The 22,557-nt window shown below is 46.2% G+C and overlaps 1 protein-coding gene across 4 annotated transcripts in view; it reads right to left on the reverse strand.

Moving 5' to 3' along the window:
• Window positions 1-6,046: 6,046 nt before the first annotated feature.
• Window positions 6,047-22,557, reverse strand: part of MPP3 (MAGUK p55 scaffold protein 3) — a 147,380-nt gene continuing 130,869 nt past the window's right edge. For 2 of the 4 annotated variants that reach the window (XM_019500484.2, XM_059726819.1), the window contains exons 17-19: window positions 17,937-18,045; window positions 9,839-9,961; window positions 6,047-8,165 (exon numbers count right to left, since the gene is read on the reverse strand). In XM_019500484.2, the coding sequence (XP_019356029.1) occupies window positions 7,983-8,165; window positions 9,839-9,961; window positions 17,937-18,045 (415 nt within the window). In that variant the 3' untranslated portion in view covers window positions 6,047-7,982. Of the gene's footprint in view, window positions 8,166-9,838; window positions 9,962-12,088; window positions 12,144-17,936; window positions 18,046-22,557 lie in introns of those variants that run through there. The other 2 variants (XM_059726820.1, XM_059726821.1) reach the window with 2 other exon arrangements.

The following is a 22,557-nucleotide window of genomic DNA, read 5'->3' on the forward strand; positions in this document are numbered from 1 at the left end:
AGCCTCCACCAGGGCTTTAGAAAAAAATGAACAGCCTTGAGTTTAAACAACCTCCTGGCTTAGATGCAGATAGTTCTCTTCACTATTGCTCCATGTCAAGGAGGATTCTTTCCCTCTTCTCTCGGGTGAAGAAAACAAAGCTAACATCTCTGTCCTTCTATTCAGGTATTCATAGATTCATAGATGTTAGGGTCGGAAGGGACCACAATAGATCATTGAGTCTGACCCCCTGCATAGGCAGAAAAAAGTGCTGGGTTCAGATAACCGCAGCCAGATGCCTATCTAACCTCCTCTTGAAGACCCCCAGTGTAGAAGAGAGCACTCCCTCCCTTGGGAGCCCGTTCCAGACCTTGGCCACTCTAACCGTGAAGAAGTTCTTCCTAAATGGCCAGTCTAAATCTGCTCTCTGCTCTAGCTTATGGCCATTATTTCTTGTAACCCCCAGGGGCGCCTTGGTGAATAAAACCTCACCAATTCCCTTCTGTGCCCCCGTGATGAACTTATAGGCAGCCACAAGGTTGCCTCTCAACCTTCTCTTGCGGAGGCTGAAAAGGTCCAGTTTCTCTAGTCTCTCTTCGTAGGGCTTGGTCTGCAGGCCTTTAACCATACGAGTGGCCCTTCTCTGGACCCTCTCCAGGTTATCCGCATCCCTCTTGAAGTGCGGTGCCCAGAATTGCACGCAGTACTCCAACTGCAGTCTGACCAGCACCCGATAGAAGGGAAGTATCACCTCTTTGGACCTATTCGTCATGCATCTGCTGATGCACGATAAAGTGCCATTAGCTTTTCTGATGGCTTCGTCACACTGCCGACTCGTGTTCATCTTGGAGTCCACTAGGACTCCAAGATCCCTTTCCACTTCCGTGCCACCCAGCAGGTCACTTCCTAGGCAGTAGGTGTGCTGGACATTTTTCCTCCCTAGGTGCAGCACTTTGCATTTCTCCTTGTTGAATTGCATTCTGTTGTTTTCTGCCCACTTGTCCAACCTGTCCAGGTCTGCTTGCAGCTGTTCCCTGCCCTCCGGCGTGTCCACTTCTCGCCATAGCTTTGTGTCATCTGCAAACTTGGACAGAGTACACTTCACTCCCTCGTCCAAGTCGCTGATGAAGACATTAAAGAGTACCGGTCCAAGGACCGAGCCCTGCAGGACCCCACTGCCCACACCCTTCCAGGTCGAAACCAACCCATCCACCACGACTCTCTGGGTTCGACCCTCTAGCCAATTCGCCACCCACCGGACCGTGTAGTCATCCAAGTCACAGCCTCTTAACTTTTTCACCAGTATGGGGTGGGATACCGTATCGAAGGCCTTCCTGAAGTCTAAATGGTAATCCCTTTTGGTAATCCCTTTTGAGCCCTGCTATTCAGGTCTTTACAGTATCTCTTTCTCAGTCCTTTTCACTGGGCTGGTATGCTGAGGTTTCAGATTACCTGAAAGCTGCTTTGTCTTGGCTTCTTCCCTGTCAACTTTCTCACTAGAGCTGACTCCCTGAAGAGACTTCTTTGCAGCCTCCTCAAAACTCTCAGCCATTCCCACTCTCACTTTGTTAGGTTCAGGAACTTTCTATTCTGGTGTTCCCTCCCCTGTTTGCTCCGAGTCTCTCTTTATGGTGGAGCTCATGTTCCTTCCTCCTCCCCTCCAGAAATACTGAGAGAAGAAGGATCTCTGCATGGCTCTGTGCAACTCTGGCGACAGGATGGCTGCTTGCAAGCACCCTTCCAACCCCGGGGTCTTACTCTCTGCCACCGGTGTCTCTTTTCCCTTACACCCGCAAACATGCTGAAGAAGCTTTCTAGGCCAGCATCCAAACAAACACATTGAACAGCACCAGGCCCAGGACAGACCCCTGTGGAACAGCACCCAAAACCTCCTGCCATTCTGACATGGATCCATATATAATTACTCTTTGCTTCTGGCTATTAAATCAGTTGTCTATCCACCTTTGTAGTAGTTTTATCCAGCCCACATTTCTCCAATTTGTTTATGATAAGGTCATGCAGGACCTTTTCAAAAGCCTTGCTGAAGTCCAGACACACTATATCCACAGCATTCCCTTCATCCATCCATGTTCACTAGTTACTTTGTTAGTAGTTACTTTGTCAGTGAAGGAGATCAGGTTTGTTTGACATGATTTATTTTTCTTAAATCCACGCTGGCTGCTTGTGATCAGACTTTCCTTCTCCAGATGCTTGCAAATAGACGTCCTTAGGATATGCTCCAGTAACTTCCTGGGTATTGAGGTGAGGCTAACTGGTCTGTAGTTCCCTGTGTCCTCCTCCTAGCCTTATTTAAAGAGGGGCACTACATTTGGCCTTTTCCAGTCCTCTGGTACCTTGCCCACCTCTGAGGATTTCATAAAGATCATTGCCAAGGACTCCAAGATACCCTGTGACAGTTCCTTCAGGACCCTCAGATGAAGTTCACCTGCCGACTTGAATTCATTCAGACCCAACAAAAGCTCTCTGGCCAGCTCTTTTTTTTATCTCCTTCCTCAGCTTGCCCCCTTCCTTTTCCACATAATCTATCATAGGTGTCTGGCCGATTAGTTTTTTGTGAAGATTGAAGCAATCTTTGCATCTTCTGTTAAGGGTTCCCCCTGGCTAGTTAACAGCTACAGCTTCCTTGGTTTTTCTTTTCTGGCCAACATGCTTATAGAACCTCCTCCTGTAACTTCCATAGCCAGGTGTAGCTCGTTCTTTATCTTTGTCCTCTGGATTTTGGTAGTATAGGTTCTTGCTATTTCCTGGTATTCATCCTTGGTGACCTGCCGATTCTTCCATTGCCTTTATGCTTTCCTTTTGCATTCAAGGCATTTTAGAAGCTCCTTGTGCGGCCATATTGGTCTTTTGCCATTCTTCTTGTGCTTCCATTGTGTCAGGACAGTTTCTTGTTGGGCTTCCAATACTTGCCCTTTAGAAGCTCCCAGCCTTCCTGAGTGCCCTTATCCTTCAATCTATCCTCCAATGACACTATGACTACTAGCTCCTTGAGTCAGATGAAATCTGCCTTTTTGAAATCTAGTGTCCTAATTTTGCTTGACCTCATGCTTTCCCTGTCTCAAGATCTGGAATTCTAGCATATGATGATTGCTTCCTCCCAAATTTCCCATCACCTTCACATTGTCCACCAATTCTTACCTGTTGGTCAGAACAAGATCCAAAATATATGATCCTCTAGTTGTACTCTCCACTTTCTGGAAGACAAAATTGCCCTCCACACAAGCTAGGAAACAGCTTGACATTTTATGTTTGGCTGCATTGTTCTTCCAGTAGATGTCCAGAAAACTGAAGTCTCCCATGAGTACCATACAATAGCTTTTGGATAGATTTTTCATCTACTTGAAGCGTGCCTCATCCACCTCCTCTTTCTGATTAGGAGGCCTATAATAAATTCCCACCATTTTATTGGTGCTGTGTCTTTCACCTTTCATGTTCACCCAAATGTGTTCTGTTTTGCCATCTTCTTCCTGAACCAAGGAACAAGTAAGTGTTACGTGTTTCTGACATATAAGGCAACACACCAGCACCTTTTCTTCGAACTCTGTCTTTACGAAACAGAGTGTAATCCTGGATATTCACATTCCAGTCATAAGAGCTGTCCCACCAAGTCTTACTGATGGCAATCACATCATAGCTCTTTTTAGAGGATGCAGCTTCCAACTCATCTTGTTTATTCCCCATATTTCTCACATCTGTATAAATACATCGGATGTATTTTGCATTTCGAGCTCCTCAATTTCTTTTTGTGCCACTTGTTGCAGTCCTGCAGCTCTTTGGCCCTTTCCCAGGGCTGAGTTGCCTCTTCAAGTCCTTTCCCCTCTGGACTGCACATTCTGTTGCTGGAGGGTTTTGATCACCATCCCTCATGAAACCAAGGTTAAACTCTTCCATATTAGGTTGGCCAGATGATACCCAAAGATGCTCTTCCCCATTCTCATCAGATGGATCCTTATCTTTTGATAGCAGTCCTCCTCCCAATAACATCCACCCATTGTCAAAGAAGCTGAAGCCTTCACATTGACACCAACATCTCAGCCGCGCATTCAGTTCCAGGATATGACGCTCTCTGCCTGGATCCTTGCCTTTTACAGGAAGGATTGATGAGAACATCACTTTTGCTCCAAGTTCCTTAGTCCTCCTGCCATGAGTCTCATTGTCACCTCTGATCTGGTCAGTGTCATTCTTGGCAGTATCTTTGGTGTTTACATGAACAAGCAGGAAGGGACAGTGGTCTGAAGGATAGATGAGCTTTGAAAGACTCTCTGTGACATCCTGAATTCAGGCTCCAGGCTGGCAGCACACTTCCCAGGCCCCCAAATCTGGATGACAAATTAATGCCTCTGTCCCCCACAGAAGGAAGCCACCAACCATCACAACTCTTTTCCTTCTTGGGGCAGTGATCCTGGAGCCCCGTGTCCTTGGAGCCTTGTACTTTCTGCTATCTAGACTGATGCCTCCTCTGCCTCATGCCTTCAGATATCCTCTCCTCTGCCTCTTCCTTGGCAGTTCCATCGCAGAATGATTGAAAGCAGTTGCTGACTTCAACCTGCTCCTCCTCAATTCTGGGGCCCTCCTTCAAGTAGTTACATGCTGACACTTCTGCTCATTGCCTTTTGGCTCCCTCCAGTAACAGGCCCTCATAACTCTTGTCCAAGTAATCTTCCTGGTCGCAGATGCAATGCAGCATGAATGCTTGTGCTTCCAGTCTGTGATTTTTTTTTTCCAGGGCAGACATCATCTTACATTTGGTACAGATGAAGTGCTCCTGACCCTCTGGGAGGAACACGAACATGACACATTCCATGTAGATCACAACAAGAGCCACTCATATGATTAGAGGTCTGAATATGAGCAAGCCATATGAGGAAAGGCTAACAGATATAGGACTGTTCAGCCTTGAAAAGGGAAGACTTTGGGGGCATTTGGTGGCAGCTTACAAATATATGAGGGGTGAACATCAGGGGCTAGGCAAATAACTATTCACCAAAACACCCCAGGGGAAAACTAGGAGCAGTGGTCATAAACTCCTAGTAGATGGTTTCAGACTGGATATAAGGAAAGACTTCTTCACAGTTCATGTGACCACACTGGAATAGACTCCCAGTGGGGGCGGTGCAGGCACCTACCCTGGAGATCTTCAAAAGGAGACTGGATGCACACCTTGCTGGGGTTATTTGACCCAGCAGTCTTTCCTGCCCAGAGCAGGGGGGCTGGACCCAATGATCTTCCAGCCCTAAACTTCTGTGAATCTGTGAACACCTGACCCTGACTCTATTTGTGCCTCCTTTGCTCCTTGGAGCACAACTGTGTTGTAAAGATTAGCAAAAGAGGGGGCGGGGGGAAGGAGGGGAAAAAAACGACATGCCACAAGAAACTGCACACCAAGCGCCTGCACCAAGGTCCTTGTCCACAATCCCACCCAAACACATATGCGCAGAGCCTCCTGTTCCCTGGCTTCCTCCTGGGGCAAACTCCGTAGGCAAACTCCTACTCTGGTGCCCTCTGCTCCCTGCTCCCATAGTTCGATATAAGGTTGCCTATCCAGCTCCACCCCTTGGTTACCTAAACCAGCCCCACCCAGAGCAAGCCCTGTAATTCAGTCACTCCAGAAGGAGGAGGAGAGAGAAGGAAAAAAAAAAAAAGCTATCATACACCACATCAGGGGAATAAACCCTGAAATACATGCACCAAGCACTAGGCAAACACACCAGCACCACTCAGCCACCCCAAGTCACTAACAAAGAGAAAAGCTTCTTCAAAGCAGTCCCACACCTGAGCTTCTTATCCCAGAGCCACTGCTGTCTGCTTACTGCTCAGTTTGCTCATGGAATTTTATGTCCATCCAGGGAGACTATGATAAAAAATATGCATAAGTGGCCTAAAACACCACTTCTGTGGCTAAAGTTAGCTGTGTGTTACCTACACATCTAAAGATGCAGTTGGGTTTGGGCCCTTTCCTCATAGTGCCCAATGCACTAAAGATAATATGGACTCCCTTACAGCATGCTCAGTACCTGACCAGAATGAACTTAGTAACAAAGCAATATATCGCAAGTAAACATTTTATAATGAATAAAAAACATGAAAGCTTTGAAAGATTAAGTAAAAAACTGGGGCACTTCATATGTCACATAAGAAGCTTCAGGAATATCATGAGAAAAATATGGAATACACTATCTCCTGATACAGTGGCAGGGATCACAAGAGATTGATTAACTACATGGCACCTTTCAAGATAAAAGTCAATAAGGGTCAATACCTGGCCCTGAATGAATAACTGATTAAATGTGGCTTTACCTAGGGAAGAAGTTCATCCTTATTTTTGGAAGGAGAAGATGGTGACTTTGTATTAGGACTTTCTATAGTTGGGGTATCCTAGCAATTTTGCTGGAACAATAATAATTTTCATACCATTAGGACAAAATAATGGGATGATTAGATTTGAACACATTTGAGGGGACTTAGTACATAAGAAGATCAAAAGTGGCAGGCAAATAGAAAGCAGCACCTCTTAGATGTGTTACATAAATCTGTTTAGAAATAATACCATACAGTTATCAAATTACAGACTTCAAAGCACTGTCACTCACTGCCAAAGTTATAAGAGAGTTGCATTTCATACATATACTAAAAATTCTATATATTCAAACTTCTGAAATATTGCTGTGCATATTTTATCTCCAAAACTTGATGTAAGTCATAGCATGCTCTGGGACCTCTTATCTGAGCTGGGATGCACACATCCCTAATTATCAGAAGCATGGTGTCTTAGAGTGTGTTAATGTATGTTGAGATGTTGTCCTACAAAAACAGAATCTATGCTAGCTCCAGAACCAGAAAGGGTGTAGCCTTGTGCAGGCTCTCTCTATATGGCACTGCCTTGTGCTGTACAGAAAATGCCCTTAAGTATTGTGCCAGTGTACCTAAAGGTACTTGAGTGCTCAGTCCATCATTAGATGCCAGAGACATTGTCCACACTGCCAACTTACTGTAGGTACCCAAGTTCCTTGGTAACTGGCATTTGCAAAGTTACCTCATATGGAGGTGACTAATATGCTGCTTAGAACCCTTGGGAGTTTTTACACATGCTGTGGGGGGTAGGGGAAGGGTGCTTTAATCAGAGCAACTCCAAGAGCCGCTCTAATTAAAGCTCCCACATTATCTCATGCATCAGCATCCTTGTACTTCAAAATGGTGGCGGGGACACTTTATCTAAGGCTCATTTGATGAGCTTTAGTTAAAGTGCCCCCACTGCCATTTTGAAGAGCGCACTATTTAGCATGCTCCAGCCAACTCAGTTAATCAAGTCTGCTCCGACATGCAGTAATTACAGCACGCTGGAGCAGCCTCTACAGGCACCCCTTGTCTGAGCCAAGTCGTGATTCTTAAAGACACAGAATATTCATCTCATTAGCAAGGCTTGTTACTGTAGGTGTGCTTAGATAATAAGTAACACCTGCTTTTTTCTACCCCATGTTAGGAGGCTGGAGGTAGGGTGCCATCAGGAAGAAGGCAAAGTGCCATTATGAGTTCCTGGCTAGTTGAAGCACTCCTGAAAATCGTTTCCATAGGTGCCTAAACTCTCTCTATTCACTGAAAGCAAAGCTGTAACTGGGAGCTGAGGATTATCCTGGATGGCAGGCTGTCTACAGGCCTGGTGTTGCAATGACTAAATACGGGACCCATGTGAAGTTCCACTTCATACTGCAAACTAAAGTATTTACAAAGTTTACAAATAATCAAAATGTTTACTAATCAGTTATACTGAATACAATTTTAATTGATATTTGCTATTAAAAATTCTGGTTTAGAAACCCAGTGTCAGCTTCTGACTGGATCTGCCTGGTTCCACTTATAGAATATTTCATATTACCTCCTGGACTAACTGGCAGTTTTGAAATGCAACCAACATCTTACAGTTTATAATTCTTGTATTTACAACAAGTTTTATACAAACTTTTGTTTAAATGCATAACAACAGGCTATAACCGGACCCAACTGACCGGCACCCAAAATGAGTCCTTGCTCAGCTTCTCTAGAACAATTTTCAGTTGATTACAGGCACTCTGGAAATCTTCTTTCACCAACACAGTGTCAATTAAATGGCCATACTGCTCTTCAATGAATACCGCTGAATTAATAATTTCTTGCTGTTCTTCATCCTGCTGACCAATGTGTGAGAAGAAGATATTAAACTTGAAAAATATTCATTCTACCTTTCTACTGACTAGCTTGTAGAGAATCCAAAGAGAATAAAAAGGAAGGGAAATGCAAAAGCTGTTGCCAATGAAAAACGATAAAACAAAACCTTGCAATCACAATTAATAAGCAATGTGCTTAGTACTGGGACTGATATGATATCTTGGAATGGAAGACGTGGCTGGGAACATGCGAGAAGCTTATAAATAGAAAATTAAATTGAGACACTGCATTCATGAAGTAACAAATGTCCTGCTTCACCAATAATAACAGGCAAGTAGAACAATGATAGTGCAACAGCCTCATTTAAACCCAAAGCTGAAGGCTTCATTGAAAACTTGCTCAAAGCAATGTGCATGTGAGGTCATGCACCTGGTTATTACAGAAAGAAATGATACAACAGCACATGGGCGACTGATGTCTCTTGAGTCTGGCGGGGCACCAGCAGCCGATTGCTGACCCCAGAAGCGCCAGCAGCAAAACCGGAAGTGCTGGCGGCAAAACTGGAAGTGCTGCTGGCGCTTCTCTTGGAGCCCTCACTCCCCAGCCAGTGCCAATCTCGGGGGGGGGGGGGGGGGGGGGCGGGGGCACTGGCCAGTGCTTCTCAAGGTGCCCCCATTCCCCAGCCAGTGAGGGCCAATATCAGGGGAGCATGTGCCCCTCTGTGCCCCCTCTACGTGTCACCTATGCAAAAGCATATTAGTTTTTCTAACTTAAATGCTGCTAATAACCAATAATTCAGTTCCTTTTCCTTTCAAGATTTTTACATGCTACTTGTTGCACAAGTACCACTAATTAATAACTTGCTCTGCTTGATTTTCACTTTCCCCTTTTAACTGAATACCTTCTGGCCAGACTCATGGGAGCCGCTCACTGGAACAAATAGAGGGTCACTAGGTACCTGATTACACTAGTAGCTCCCACTGGGGCAACCCTGAAGACTATATGCTACTGCAAATGGGAATTCATACTCCTTTTCTTCACTGCTGGTTCTGTTAGGTTTAGGGTTCACAACATAATCCTGAATCTTCTGGCTGAAATATATGTTGGTTGTTGGAAAATTAAAACTAACCCTTATTTCACATATCTAATATTTAATGCAATCACTCTTTCTGCCAAGGTACTATAATGTTTGTGTTTGGAGGAGCAGTACAGTCAGCATGAAAGCACTTCTCAAATTAAAAGGCAAAACATTTCAGGAAAATTAACTCACTGAGCATGGGATAGGAAGAGAGAGAAGATGAGGTTATGGTTTGTGATTCCATGTTCACTGATTGTAACATGGGAGCTCTGAAAATTTCAGACTCAGGTTTTATGCACTGTCACATAATTAGGCTTTGTTTTGACATGGTCTTGCATAACCCATCAGGCATGTCATACAAGAGAATGCTTTGTTGTCTACATACACCCCTCAGCAATGTGGTGTAACTGAGAGGAACGCAGAGGAAGATGTTCTAAGATATCAGACACATTAACATGCTCTATTCTGCCTTCCTATCATAAGACACTTATGCTTACTGAAAAGGAGGGACAGGAAAATTAATAGTCCAAATTATGGAATTTTCGTATGGAAAATTAATAGTCCAAATCCTTTTTTTTAATATCTTAAGAACAGAGATTGAGAGGTCGAAATACTTACAAGTGGAGCTGAAATTTCTTCTGAAGTTGGAGATGTTGGCACACTTTTTTTCTTTTCTGCAATCAGAGGCTTCACAAAAATAACATAAGGCTTAAATTCTGGAGTCCTCAAGTGCTTTACTGCCTGTGAGCAGAAATTTAAATGAGCATCTTTTGATCAAGGAATACTTTCATATCATGCTGTATAAATCAATGTATGCATTTTTAATCATCTGTTTAAACTCGCTTTTACAGAGTTACTTAAGTAAGTAATATATAGTGTTACATACTGCCAGTCTGAACACTAATCACCCTCTTGAAGAATTAAAAAAGGTTACAATGTCAGTGCCTCATTTATCTCTAGGACTGTGCTACTAAGCATACATCTTGCTATATATTTGTCACAGGGCGCTGGGATGTACCTGCTCCTTTAAGAGCATAAGCAGCCAGAGAAGCTGCCTGCAGGTGGCAGAGGGGGAGCTAATGAGGGACTCACTTGATTGGAAGGGGGCTCAGCCCTCACTTGATTGGAAAAGGCTGAGTTGGGACCAGAGGGTCCAGGAGCCAAGGGGGTACATGCAGTGGCAGGGAGCCATGCCCCCCAGTGCCCCAGCACCTCTGGATAAGCCTCCTGCAGCTCCGTCCCATGACCCGCCCCAGCCCCAGGGCCCCATTCACCCATCCCTACACCTGCCCCACTCCCTCCCTCACCGTGGAGGCCTCGATCTGCACCCCCAGCCCCTCCCCCTCCCCAGGCTTACCTGTCGGGTGGTGTGTGTGTGTGTGTGTGTGTGTGTGTGTGCGCCTCCCAAGTCACAATCCCCCCAGCCCTGCTGCTACCCCTCACTCCTGACCCACAGTACTTAACATCCTGCCAGTGCATGCAGGGACCCGCCCTCCACACACACCCAACAGCCCCCCACACTTTCACAAATTCCCCACTCCACATTCATACAAAGTACTTGCATAATGTTGAGGTTTTTCTGAGCATAATTTTGAGTTTTTAGCTGTGTGATTAAAATAGCAACTAATTCCAACTAATTTTTTTTAATTGCACAACTAATTGTGATCAATTTTTTTTAATCGTTTGACAGCCCTAATGCTTTGACATAATTAATTAGCTATTCTGTGTATCTCTGAAGATAGAATTTTGTGACCTGTTTGTAACTCCTGGTAGTAAGCAAGCTGCAAGAGGGCAAGTTTTCATGACTCAGACTTTGACAGATGTCCAAGGAACCATCCAGAGACAGCATGGTGCAAGTTGCACATAAACAAGTGAAATGACTGGTCGCTGGTACGGTACAATGAGAGACCACAAAAGTTGCCAGGAAACCATACATAAATTCATAGAACTTAGACTGAACTGTGAAACGTGATTGGCTTGTTCAAAGGTGATTAGTTCACTCTCAATAAAATATAAAAATCCTAAGCTTCTGAAGCCAGTTGGAATCATCAGAAATTTGCTTCACAGCACTCATTTAACATCTTGCTGAAATATTTCCCAGGATATCCTGGACACCTGGCCATTGGACCCTGAGAATCCTAGTGCTGAAGTCTTCCTATCCTACTTGCAGCTGTGTTTGCATGGTATGTGACATTGTTTACTGCGCAAGTTTGTTAATAAAATAAAGCCAATTACTGGAATGGTTCCTTGGTCTTAAACACCACTTCACCCCCCAAACCCAAAGTTATTCCCAGTATCCCTAACAATACAGGCAATAGGAAAATGGGCAGGTTACCAAGGGAGCATATCAGGAAATAGCAAGACCCTACAGTAGCAAAGTCCAGATGTACAGATAAAGAATGAGCTGTATCTGGCGAGGAGGTTAAATAAGCATGTTGGCCAGAAAAGAAAAACCGATGAAGCTGTGGGTTCACTGTTAACTAGCTAGGGAGAACTCCTAACAGAAGGTGCAAAGAATGTGGAGCTGCTAGACAGTTACTTTGCATCAGTCTTCACAAAAAAAATGAGGCTGCAGTCAGAAACCTAATATGGATAAAGAAGGGGACCAGCTGAGGGATGAGAAAGCAAGAGACAAATCGGAGAGCTTTTGATGGGTCTAAATGAATTCAAGTCAGCAGGACCTGATGAACTTCATCCCAGGATACTGAAGGAATTGGCAGGGGAGATCTTGGAGTCCTTGGCAATGATTTTAATAAAGTCAGGGGAAGCAGGAAAAGTACCAGAGGACTGAAAAGTGGCCAACATAGTGTCCCTCTTTAAAAAAGGCAAGAGAGATGATCTGGGGAACTACCGACTAGTCAGCCTTACCTTGATACCCAGGAAGCTACTGGAGTATATCCTAAGGAAGTCCATCTGCAAGCATCTGGAAGAGGAAAGGCAGATTGCAAGCACCCAATATGGATTTACCAAGAACAAACTGTGTCAAACAAACTTGATCTCCTTCTTTGACAAACTACTTGGGTGGATGAAGGGAATGCTGTGGTTACTGCAACTGGATTTCAGTAACACTTTGGACAAGGTCCCTCATGACCTTCTCTTAAATTGTACAAATGTGTGCTGGACAAAACTACTATAAAGTGGATAGACAACTAAATAAAGCAAAGAGTAATTATAAATGGATCCATGTTAAAATGGCAGGAGGTTTTGAATGGAGTGGCACAGGTGTCCTGGGCCCAGTGCTGTTCAACATGTTTATTAATGATCTGGACACTGCCATAGAAAGCTACTTGAGCAACTTTGCAGATGACATGAAAATGGGAAGAACGTCAAACACACTGTGGGCGGGAGGGCAATTTAGACAGAATTTGACAGATTGGGAAGGTGAGCTGAAGCTAACAAGATGTAGTTCAATGCTGACAAGTGCAGGGTGCTACAACTTGGGTAGAATAATCAAAAATACAAATACAAAATGAGTGATACCTGGCTGGATGGCAGCACTATGGAGAAGGATCTGGGATTCTTGGTAGATCACAGACTCAATACAAGTCTGCAGTATGATACAGCTATGCAAATGCAGCTTTGGGATGTGTGAAAAAAATTCCCCTTTTTGCCTGCCTCTCTGCTCTGAGTCTGCCCAGCCTCTGTTTTCAAACTCAGGCTGCTGGATCTCCGTGATCACCAGGGTGATTGGGTTGTAAAAATTCCAAAGGAAGAGGAGAGCTCAATCTTCCTTTGTCCTGAGTTTCCCATGTGACCCTGGTCCCTCCACCTGGGAATGCTGACTACTTTTAAAAGGCTTGGTCTGCATCATGCAGTCCCTGTTTCTGGTTGGAACTTAGTGATGGTCAAAAACTGCAGCTGGCAAAGCAAACAAAACTCTGGCTTGCATCTACCGATGTATCTCGAGCAAAACCCAGGATGGCATCCTCCCGCTGTACTCGGCTTTGGTGAGGCCGCAGCTGGAGTACTGCATCCAATTCTGGGCTCCACAACTTAGGAAGGATGTGGAGAAGCTTGAAAGAGTGCAGAGGAGTGCCACGCGCATGATCAGAGGGCAAGAGAACAGGCCTTATGAAGAGAGGCTGCAAGCTATGGGACTTTTCAGCCTGGAGGAGCACAAGCACAAGGGTGACCTGGTGGTAACCTATAAGTACATAGGGGGTGTGCATCAGGGTCTGGGGGAATGCCTGTTCACCAGAGCACCCCAGGGGATGACGAGGTCCAACGGTCACAAACTCCTGCAAGGCCATTTTAGGTTGGACATAAGGAAAAACTTCTTTACTGTCTGAGTCTCCAAGGCCTGGAACAGACACCAGGTGCAAGCACCTACTCTGGATGCTTTCAAGAAACATTTGGATGCTTATCTTGCTGGGATCCTTTGACCCCAGCTGACTTCCCACCCCTTGGGCAAGGGCTGGACCTAATGATCTTCTGAGGTCCCTTCCAGCCCTAATGTCTATGAAATCTATGAAAAAGGTTATAAAAAAGGGTCACTCCGTCTTGCGGGAAGTCGTCTATTTTGGGACACTGAAACAAGCAAAAAACCTCCCAAGCTCTATCAGTCTCTGGATGAACATGTAAGTAACTTTCCTGAAATTTAGCTAGTATATTAGGGTTGTGTAACTTTAGCTGCATGTTACAAAGTGCCAATAAGCCCACTCTGTTTTGCTCAAGGTGTCTTTCTTTCAATACTCCTGTCACATACCCCTTTCTTATCTTTTCCCTCTTTAACCAGTAAAGCTATCTGTTACAGCACAACACCTGTGGATGCTTAAGAGGGAGAGACTAGCATTTATAGCTCCCTTTGCTCAGCTAGCTATGGTGGGCGTGTTTTTCTACTTCCCTCTGGTACAGAAGGCTACTTGTGAATGCTTTAGGATAAAAGAAGCACCCCAAAATGCCACAGTGGGCTAAACACCCCCTAGGTCTGCAGAGTCTGGCTGCACAGAGCCCTAACAGTGACCAAGGCCCAGGTGGTGGCACTAATTACCCCAGGCTTGTGGGTGTGCTCCAGGAAAGAGGCGCCCCAGGACAGACACCAGAAGCGGGGTTTTGGTTGGGTACAGTGAGGTGGGTGGCTTAGTGTAGTACCGCCCTCTACTGTCCTGCCACAGGATGCATCAACAGAAGTATTAGGTATAAAACACAGAAAGTAATACTGCCACTATTCGGCACTGGTTAGGCCTTATCTCGGGTATTGTGTGCAGTTTCAGGTTCCACTTTTAAAGGACATGGAAGTTAAAGAGGCTCCAGAGGCAGGTGACAGAAATGATAAAGGACTTAACAAGTCATACAAGGAAAGGTTGAAGGAGCTAGGCATGTTCAGTTTGCAGAAAAGATACTTAAGAGGGGACATGACAGAAGTCTTCAAATACCTGAAGGGCTGCCATAAAGAAGAAGGAAAACACTTTCTCTTGCTGCTGAGAGCAGAATGCAGCCCAATGGCTTGAAGTTACAGCAAAGTAGGTTTAAATTGGGTATCAGGAAAAACTTCTTCACTGTGAGAAGAGTGAGGCAGTGAAATAGACTGCCTGGGGAAGTTGTGCAATCTCCATCACTGGAGGTGTTGGACAAGAAGAAGGATGGACAGGCACCTGTCAGAGATGATCCAGGCATAATTATACCGATGTTCTACTATGAGTATTTCCCATGTTTCTGGGCTCTGCTGGTTGCTGCATGGGTCCAGAAGATCCCCCCACTCCTGCTGCTACATGTGTCAAGGGGATTTTCTTGGCTTTCCTCAGAAACAGAGTACTAAGTGCAGCCAAGACTGGGGATTTTGACTAGGGCAGGGACAAGCAATTATTTTGGCCGACGAGCCACTTAACGAGTTTTGTGAGCTGTTGAGGGCCACAAGAGTGCCCCCACCCCTTGACAAGTACCTTGCCCCTGGTTGTCATCTTGGCACCAAAAGTCCTGCCCCTAACCTCTAACCCTTGCCACTGGAAGTGCTCCTTTTGGGAAGGGGTTTGCCATCTTGGGACCAGAAAAAAAATACAAATTACATACTCAAAATCAAACATCCTTACGAACATATTTTAATGTTATTAAAAAATTATTTTTGTCCCGATTTGTGTGCATTTGTGCTGTGTACATATATATAGAAGTGATTCCATAATAGCTCAAAATGAAGTCTTACCCTTGTATACTGTGGGGAGGGTGGAGGGGTGTGAAGGCGTATGGGGGTATGGGTGGGTGCCTCCCTGCCACTACCAGCAGTGGGCAGCCCCAATGCAGCCCACACCTGCTCTGCAGCACCTGGACATGGTATGTCCTGTTGCCCCTGGGCTTGCAGTGGGTATGCACTGCCCCCAGCCCCACAGTACTGATGGGGACCTGTGCATTTGCAGCCCTGATCCCACGTGCCCCCCTACTCTGAGTTCACCCGTCCGGGCTGAGCAGCAGCAGTGGCAGCAGTGGCCAGGCAGAAACCGTTGCCTGGTGTGGGAGGAAAGTGGCCCTCCCCCTTGCCGCTACTGGGCAGTTCTTGCTGCAGTGACCCAGAGCCCATGCTATGCGGGGCTGCTTTGCGGCTCCATCACTAGTGCCTCTTGGCTGCCTTGCAGCTGCTCTCCACTGTCACTGCTGCTGTGCTGGACGTCCCAGAGGCAGTGGTGATGGAGCCACAGGACAGATCGGTACAGCGTGGGCTCTGGGCAGTGACAGCAAAAGGGAGGGGCCACTTTCCCCCCACCTGGTGCCAAGCAACAGTTTCTGCCCAGCCGCTGCTCAGCTCAGACAGGTGAGCCCAGAGCAGAAAGGGAGGCCAGGCTCAGCAGTGGCAGTGCAGGAGAGAAACTGCTGCTCAGCGTTGGGTAAAAGCGGCCCCTCCCACTCCCACTGCCGGCATTTCCTGGTGTGGCTGCCTGGAGTCTGTGGGGCTGCCCTGCATCTAGTTTGTGCTGCCACCGCTGCCCTGCAGGGGCACCCAGAGGTGGTGGTGATATGGCGTAGATGCAGGGCAGCCCTGCGTGGGCTCCAGGTGGCTACACCAGGAAGAGCCAGCAGTGCGAGGGGAGGGGCTGCTTTTACCCTGCGATGAGCAGCAGTTTCTGTCCTACACTGCTGCTGCTCAGCCCAGACAGGCAAAACCAGAGCAAGTGCAGGGCATGCGGGGTTGGGGCTGCACATGTTGGCGCCTGTTGGTACCATGGGGCTGTGGCCAGTGGCAGTGGCAACCAGGAGTCGCTGCCACCCGGGCTGCCTAGAAAGGCAGTCAAGCCGTCCCAGCCCTGCTGCGTGCCAGGCATGGCAGGACACACCATGACCGGGTGGTGCCTCAGCTATGCAGGACTTAGGGACCCGCCGTGGGCCAGACAAAGCCCCTCTGTGGGCTGGATCTAGCCTGCAGGCTGTATTTTGCCCACCCCTGGACTAGGGGATGTTAGTGCTCCTGCTGGGACTTAAACCCGGCTGTTTCTGGCTAGAGGGTCTTGGCCTCTGCTCAAGATTAGATTGATTGCCATATTTGGGGTCAGAAAGGAATTTTACCCCATAGCCAGATTGGTATGGACTGTGGGTTGGGTTGCCTTCCTCTGTACTGGGAGGCATGGCCTTTTTACTGGAATATTTAACAACAACCTTTGCATCAGCAAGATGTGAGATACCAGAGTGTTCCTGCTTTATCTGTGGCAGACTAGAGTGCTTCTATGTCTGTGTGTTGGGTCAGGGTCGGCTGTGTAATTTTGCTAAGAGGTTAGATTATGGATTTGTATAGGATGGTTTGGATAGGGATGATCCTGCCTCAGGCACCAGTTTGGACAAGATGACTTCTCCAGGTCTCCAGCCCTACTTCTCTATGACTCTTATCACATGGTTCCATAGAAAGCTAGTTAAATTGCTGTAACTTTAAACTGAAAGAAATAGAGTTAGAGTTGTAATGTCTTTACTACACTTGTATCACTACAGGACCATACAGATATAAATGTCAGGGTATAGAGAGATGTAACAACTTCCAGCCCTAAATTTCTGTGCGAATCTGTGAAATTGTACTGATACAGGCTGTTATACTATAGCTGTTATGTTTACATGCTCTTGTAGCAATGGGAGTGCAGAAAACTGATTGCCACCGTAACCCTGTTTCACTCAGCATGCAAAAAGGGTATAGACAAACACACATTTAGAATGGTTTCAAAACAGGGGGAGAGGTGGGGGGAAATGTTGCTCGAAAGTTCACAGCAGCTATTCTAACACTTGTGTGCACAAGCTACGAGTCATACAAAGGTAGCAAAATAACTCCAGGTTCAAAACAGACTCATCAAGGGTTAAAGTTGGAGTTGTTTACCTACATCTCTCCAGCTTGTGCACATTCAACTGTTAGAATGTGGCAGCTGCTCAGCTTTCCCAGCTTGTAGGCATGGCTGCAGCCCCATTCACACCTAGCAGTTGCATCATAACAGCTGATGCACCCCCTGAGCAGCAGTTCCTCCTTACATTTTAAAGCAGTTAAAAGTTACACTCTACATTGTAACAGCTTATAATCAGGATCCATTGAAAGCAATACCACTGTGATGTCTGTTCCCTATTTTCCCCTTTCAAAACAGGGGTGTGAATGGTGAAATGGAACGTGAACTTCCAACACATTAACTACTGTGCAGTATCTACTTGTGAGACAGAAATTGGTACAGTGGTACCGCCCCCCCCCCCCCCCCCCTTCCTTTCTGGCTGCTTCATCCCCCAGAAAACAAAGAAAGTCATAAGAAAGATTTAAACTTACATCAGGTACTACATCCACCAAACAAACTTTATTTTTGGCCATGACGGACCGGATTGCCTCAAGACTTGTTCCATAGAGATTCTCTTTGTATTCTCCATGTTCAACAAATCTAAAAGTGAAGACAGTTGTACTTCATAAGTAAAGGCCACAAAGAAAAGCAAATTTAAGAAATGTGTTTGTTCCTCCCTAGACAGTTGCATTAGTCAACTCCAGGGAAAGCCATGAAAAAATGCATGGCTCTGTAGAGTAGTAATGTGTGGGGATAAGAAAACTATGACAGTATAATTTATACATCTTCCATTCTGAAGCTCTCAGTCTGCTCCAGGAATGTTAATGGATTGTGAACAAAATTCACAACCTAATAGGAAAACCTGAAACAAAAAAGTTCAGTGAACTGGAGACCATGAAAGTCTAACTAGAACCCAGCTTTCCTCACTTCCATTTCCACTCCTTCCTCTCTTAAAACCTGAAAAACAAATACAAAATACAAAAGTACCACTGAGTTAACTTTCATCTTGGGAAGCTTACTGAGCAAAAGAATCCAAAGAGAAAATATTTCTGTTGGAATACATGAAATGATTTACATGCTAGCAAACTGCCTCCCCACAAACAAATAACAACCAAGCAACCAAACAAAAAAATACCCCAAACCCAAGATTTGACAATACCTTTAGTGGCCTAATTTATAGTTGACAGAAATGTCAAGTTTTCAAGCATAAAACGCCTTTCCTCAGAGATACAGATGTAGCCTAGGTTAAAAACAAATTCTAACAAATTACTTTTAACATAATTATGCAAATGAAAGCAATCTCTTAAAAAGCAAGGTAGGCAGTAAACCTCCGGCATAATGTGAAGTTATTAGAGGTATTAATAGACCAAGTACAGTTGAAATAAATGAGCCTTCTTACATAAAACAATAAGATCATTCAAAAGGGAACAGAACCATAGAGAGGTGAGCAGAGAGAGCAGGTAAGTTATAATAAGCCATTAAACTACTGCCTGTGTGAGGTCTAATATTTTTGCTGTTCAGTGAAACTATATATTTTTGTTCCAAGGCCCATCTTTTGGAAGTTTTGCACAGGTTTTCCTTTGGGCCAAGCACTGTGAGATCACAGACAAAGTAGCTGTTCTATGAAGAGTTGTCTACTGGGTGATTGGATGTTTCTGTGCTCTATCTGTGCTTGTGAGAATTCACTCGAGTGTAAAGGTTGTATAGTTTCATCTACATAGCTGACAGCTATTTGGGTTGGTCTAATAAAAGATATCAAATTCACCCAAGGAACCTTGTCTGCCTATGTCCTTAGATCAACACAGCTACAACCGACACCCCAGCTGACAAGAGGGCATTTGATGCACTGGATGATGTGCACACTTTGTGATAGGCATGTGTAGGATCCATGACAGTTTTGCTGTGGGGTGGATTAATCATGGCCAGGGTGGAAATGTGTTGGCACATGTTGCATTCATTATTTAGGCAGATCTTGTTCCATCTGGTGTTTGATAGGTGGGAAGTTAACTTTTAATGAGGAGTTGGGTGAGGCTGGGGTTTTTGAAAGCCCAGAAGGGTTGCAAAAGATTCAAGATCCCCTTCTAGTATATGCTGCAATTGTTCGATGATCCTCCTTATAGGTTGCAGCATGGGATAGTATGTGAAAAATGGGTGTGTGGCAGGCATTTTTAAAAATATTTTTGCATTGTAGTTAGTTTTCTTTTTGCAGGATATTTGGGTACCTCTTCCACAGATGTGATCTATTTCTCTGGCAAAGTGTCTTTGTTGCAGAAAAGGCAGTAGGATTTGTGAGGTGTATGTCACAAATATTCTCCTCAGAGAAGATGTGATGTTAGATCTAAGGCCTGCCAGGTATCATTGGAATAATTACAAGTTTTGTAGAGTTAAATGTGATGACCAGTGGTTGTTTTTGCATATGGTTACAGGTAGGGTGACCATATGTCCCAGTTTAGCCAGGACAGTCCTGGATTTCATGGGCCAGTCCCAGCTGGCTGTTGAGAATTATACTGGGCACTAGTGCTGTGCAAAATTTTGAAGGGTATTTTGTTTTGAAGCTGTTTCAACACATTTCGAGCTCGAAACAGCGAAATCAAAATGAAAAGCTTTGAAACTGAATGAAGGCACTCGAGACGTTTAGAAAAGTTTGGAGTTTCGAAGAAGCCCGGTGTCAGGAGGTGGGGGAGAGCCAGGGTTGTGCTCTGAGTAGCTCCGCCAGCCCCACGGAGCTCAGCAAGGCGGCGGGATAGCCAGTGGCAGAGCTGCATGGAGCACAGCCCTGGCCTGTAGCTCTCCCCCACCTTCCATGGGGCTGCAGAGCCTCCTGCCACAGGGTTGCTCTCCAAGCAGCTCTGCCACTGACTCTCCGTCACCTCCCACCACTGGGCTGAGCTCCATGAAGCTGGCAGAGCCACTTAGAGCGCAGCCCTGGCTCCAACTGCAGCCCTGGCGAGTACAGCCTGGCGGCTGGAGGCTCCGCAGGCCCATGGAGTTCAGCCCAGTGGTGGGAGGCGGCTGGAGAGCCAGTGGTGGAGTTGCTCTGAGAGCAGCCCTGGTGAGCACAGTCCCATAGAGCTGAGCCTGGCGGCAGGAGGCGACAGAGAGCCAGTGGCAGAGTTCCTCGGAGCACAGCCCTGGCCAGTGGCTCTCCCCCACCTCCGGCCACCAGGCTCAGCTCCATGGGGCGGCAGAGCCTCCCACCGCTGGGCTGTGCTCACCAGGGATGTGCTCAGAACAGCTCCACCACTGGCTCTCCAGCCACCTCACGCCACTGGGCTGAGCTCCATGGGGCTGGCAGAGCCAGTCGGAGTGCAGCCAGTGGCGGGAGGTGGGGAGAGCCAGGGCTGTGCTCCAAGCAGCTCTACCAGCCCCACAGAGCTCAAACTGCCCTCCCAGTGCTGCTGGACTCCTCCCAGGGGTGCAGGTCCCCAGATCTGTATGCAGAATGATAGGAGGCTGCTGCTGCTACCTGGGGCCAATGACAGCACCATTCTTCCTGGTGATGGGTGCGGGCTGCGCCCAGCACCGATCCCAGGTGGCAGCAGCAGCAGCCTCCAGTCATCCTGAGCACAGATCTGGGGGCACACACCCCTGGGAGGAGTCTGGCACAGCCCCATAGCACTCCCAGGGGCATGGGCCCCCAGATTGCCCGTGGGATGACATAGGCTGCCGCTGCCGGCAACTGACATGAGTTTTGCTTTTAGCAGTTTGAGGTTCAGTTTCCCAGAAACCCCTGCACCTATCTCATTGAAAATTGGCAGGCTTCATGCCCTCATAAGGGGTTACCATCCCTGCACCGTTCATCCGAGTCAGGCAGAAAATGACAAAGTTATAGGCATTTCCATGATTTCCCATTCTAGTCTATGGGCGAAATATCGAAATGCGTCGAAACAGTGAAACAGTTTCAACGAAACAAAACAGAACAGTACTTTGAAACAAACAAAAACACTGTCCCTTTGAAATGGTGAAATGAAAATCAAAACTAAATGGTGCTGTTTTGCACAGCCCTACTGGGCACCCTGGAAATGCACCCTGGGGCACAGTCTGGCCAGGAGTTGGAGCAATGCAGAGCACCTTGCAGGCAGGTAGGCAGGCACTGCTACCTGCCCAGCATGCTGTCCCCCTTTGCCCCCACCAACTTGTGAGAGCACGGGGTGGAGGAAGCAGTGCCTTGGATGTCCCAGATTTCCTTATGGTTAACCTAGTTATAGGGTACTACCCTAGATATAGATCAAGGTATACAGAGCTGATGCTAATTTAAGGCCTTGTACAGACATTCAGTGTCTCCTAGGAGAATCACTGATCTTCCAAAAGAAACCACAAGTGTACAGATGTTCAGGCTTTTTCTGCCAGAGTAAAAATGGCTGCTCCATGAAAAAAACAACATGCAAATAACCAGGGTTAAATCTCTCCCAGGAGAGTTTCTCCTGGGAGAGAAAATGTTTGTACAGGCTGTGGCTTTTCTCAGAAAAGAAAAGAGTCTTCTAGAATTTCACTCTCAAAGGAGACAGTGGGCACATCTACATGTGCACTAGCCTATTTTACTGTGCATTCATGTTTCTGAAAAAAACATGCTAATGTGTAGGAAAAGAGGCTACTGCGCATTAAGCATCACTTAAAAAGCATGCGCTTTCACTACTGTGCATTATGGCAGGCTACTGCATATTTATTTAGTATCTTGAGGCACTTTTACACATGCTCCAGGGGTGGGGAAGGGAAGCGCTTTAATTACAGCTTTAGTTCAAGCACCCCTGCCACCATTTTTAAGCATGGGGATGCTGATACACAAGACACAGGAGGCTGCTGGAGAGCAACAATTGCCACACTCCAGAAGACTTGATTAATCAAGTGTGCTCCAACGCGCTGGAATTCCAGTGAGTCAGAGCAGCCTCTGTGCTTGTGTATAGGTGCCCTCATATTAGAGGTACTAAATGCACATTAGGAAAAGTGCATTAATGCATGTGTAGACACACCCAATGTGTTGCTTGCTGGACTCTCCTGCTCCAGCAGGGAGCAGAACACACCCTCTTCACAATCCACATTATGCTGCAGGGAAATACAGGCTGACCGTGGTCAGTCAATCGTGGTTTCCCTATGCACTGTTGCCATCTGTCA

The sequence above is a fragment of the Alligator mississippiensis genome, chromosome 4, assembly GCF_030867095.1.
Source record: "Alligator mississippiensis isolate rAllMis1 chromosome 4, rAllMis1, whole genome shotgun sequence".
Classification (NCBI taxonomy): Eukaryota; Metazoa; Chordata; order Crocodylia; family Alligatoridae; genus Alligator; species Alligator mississippiensis.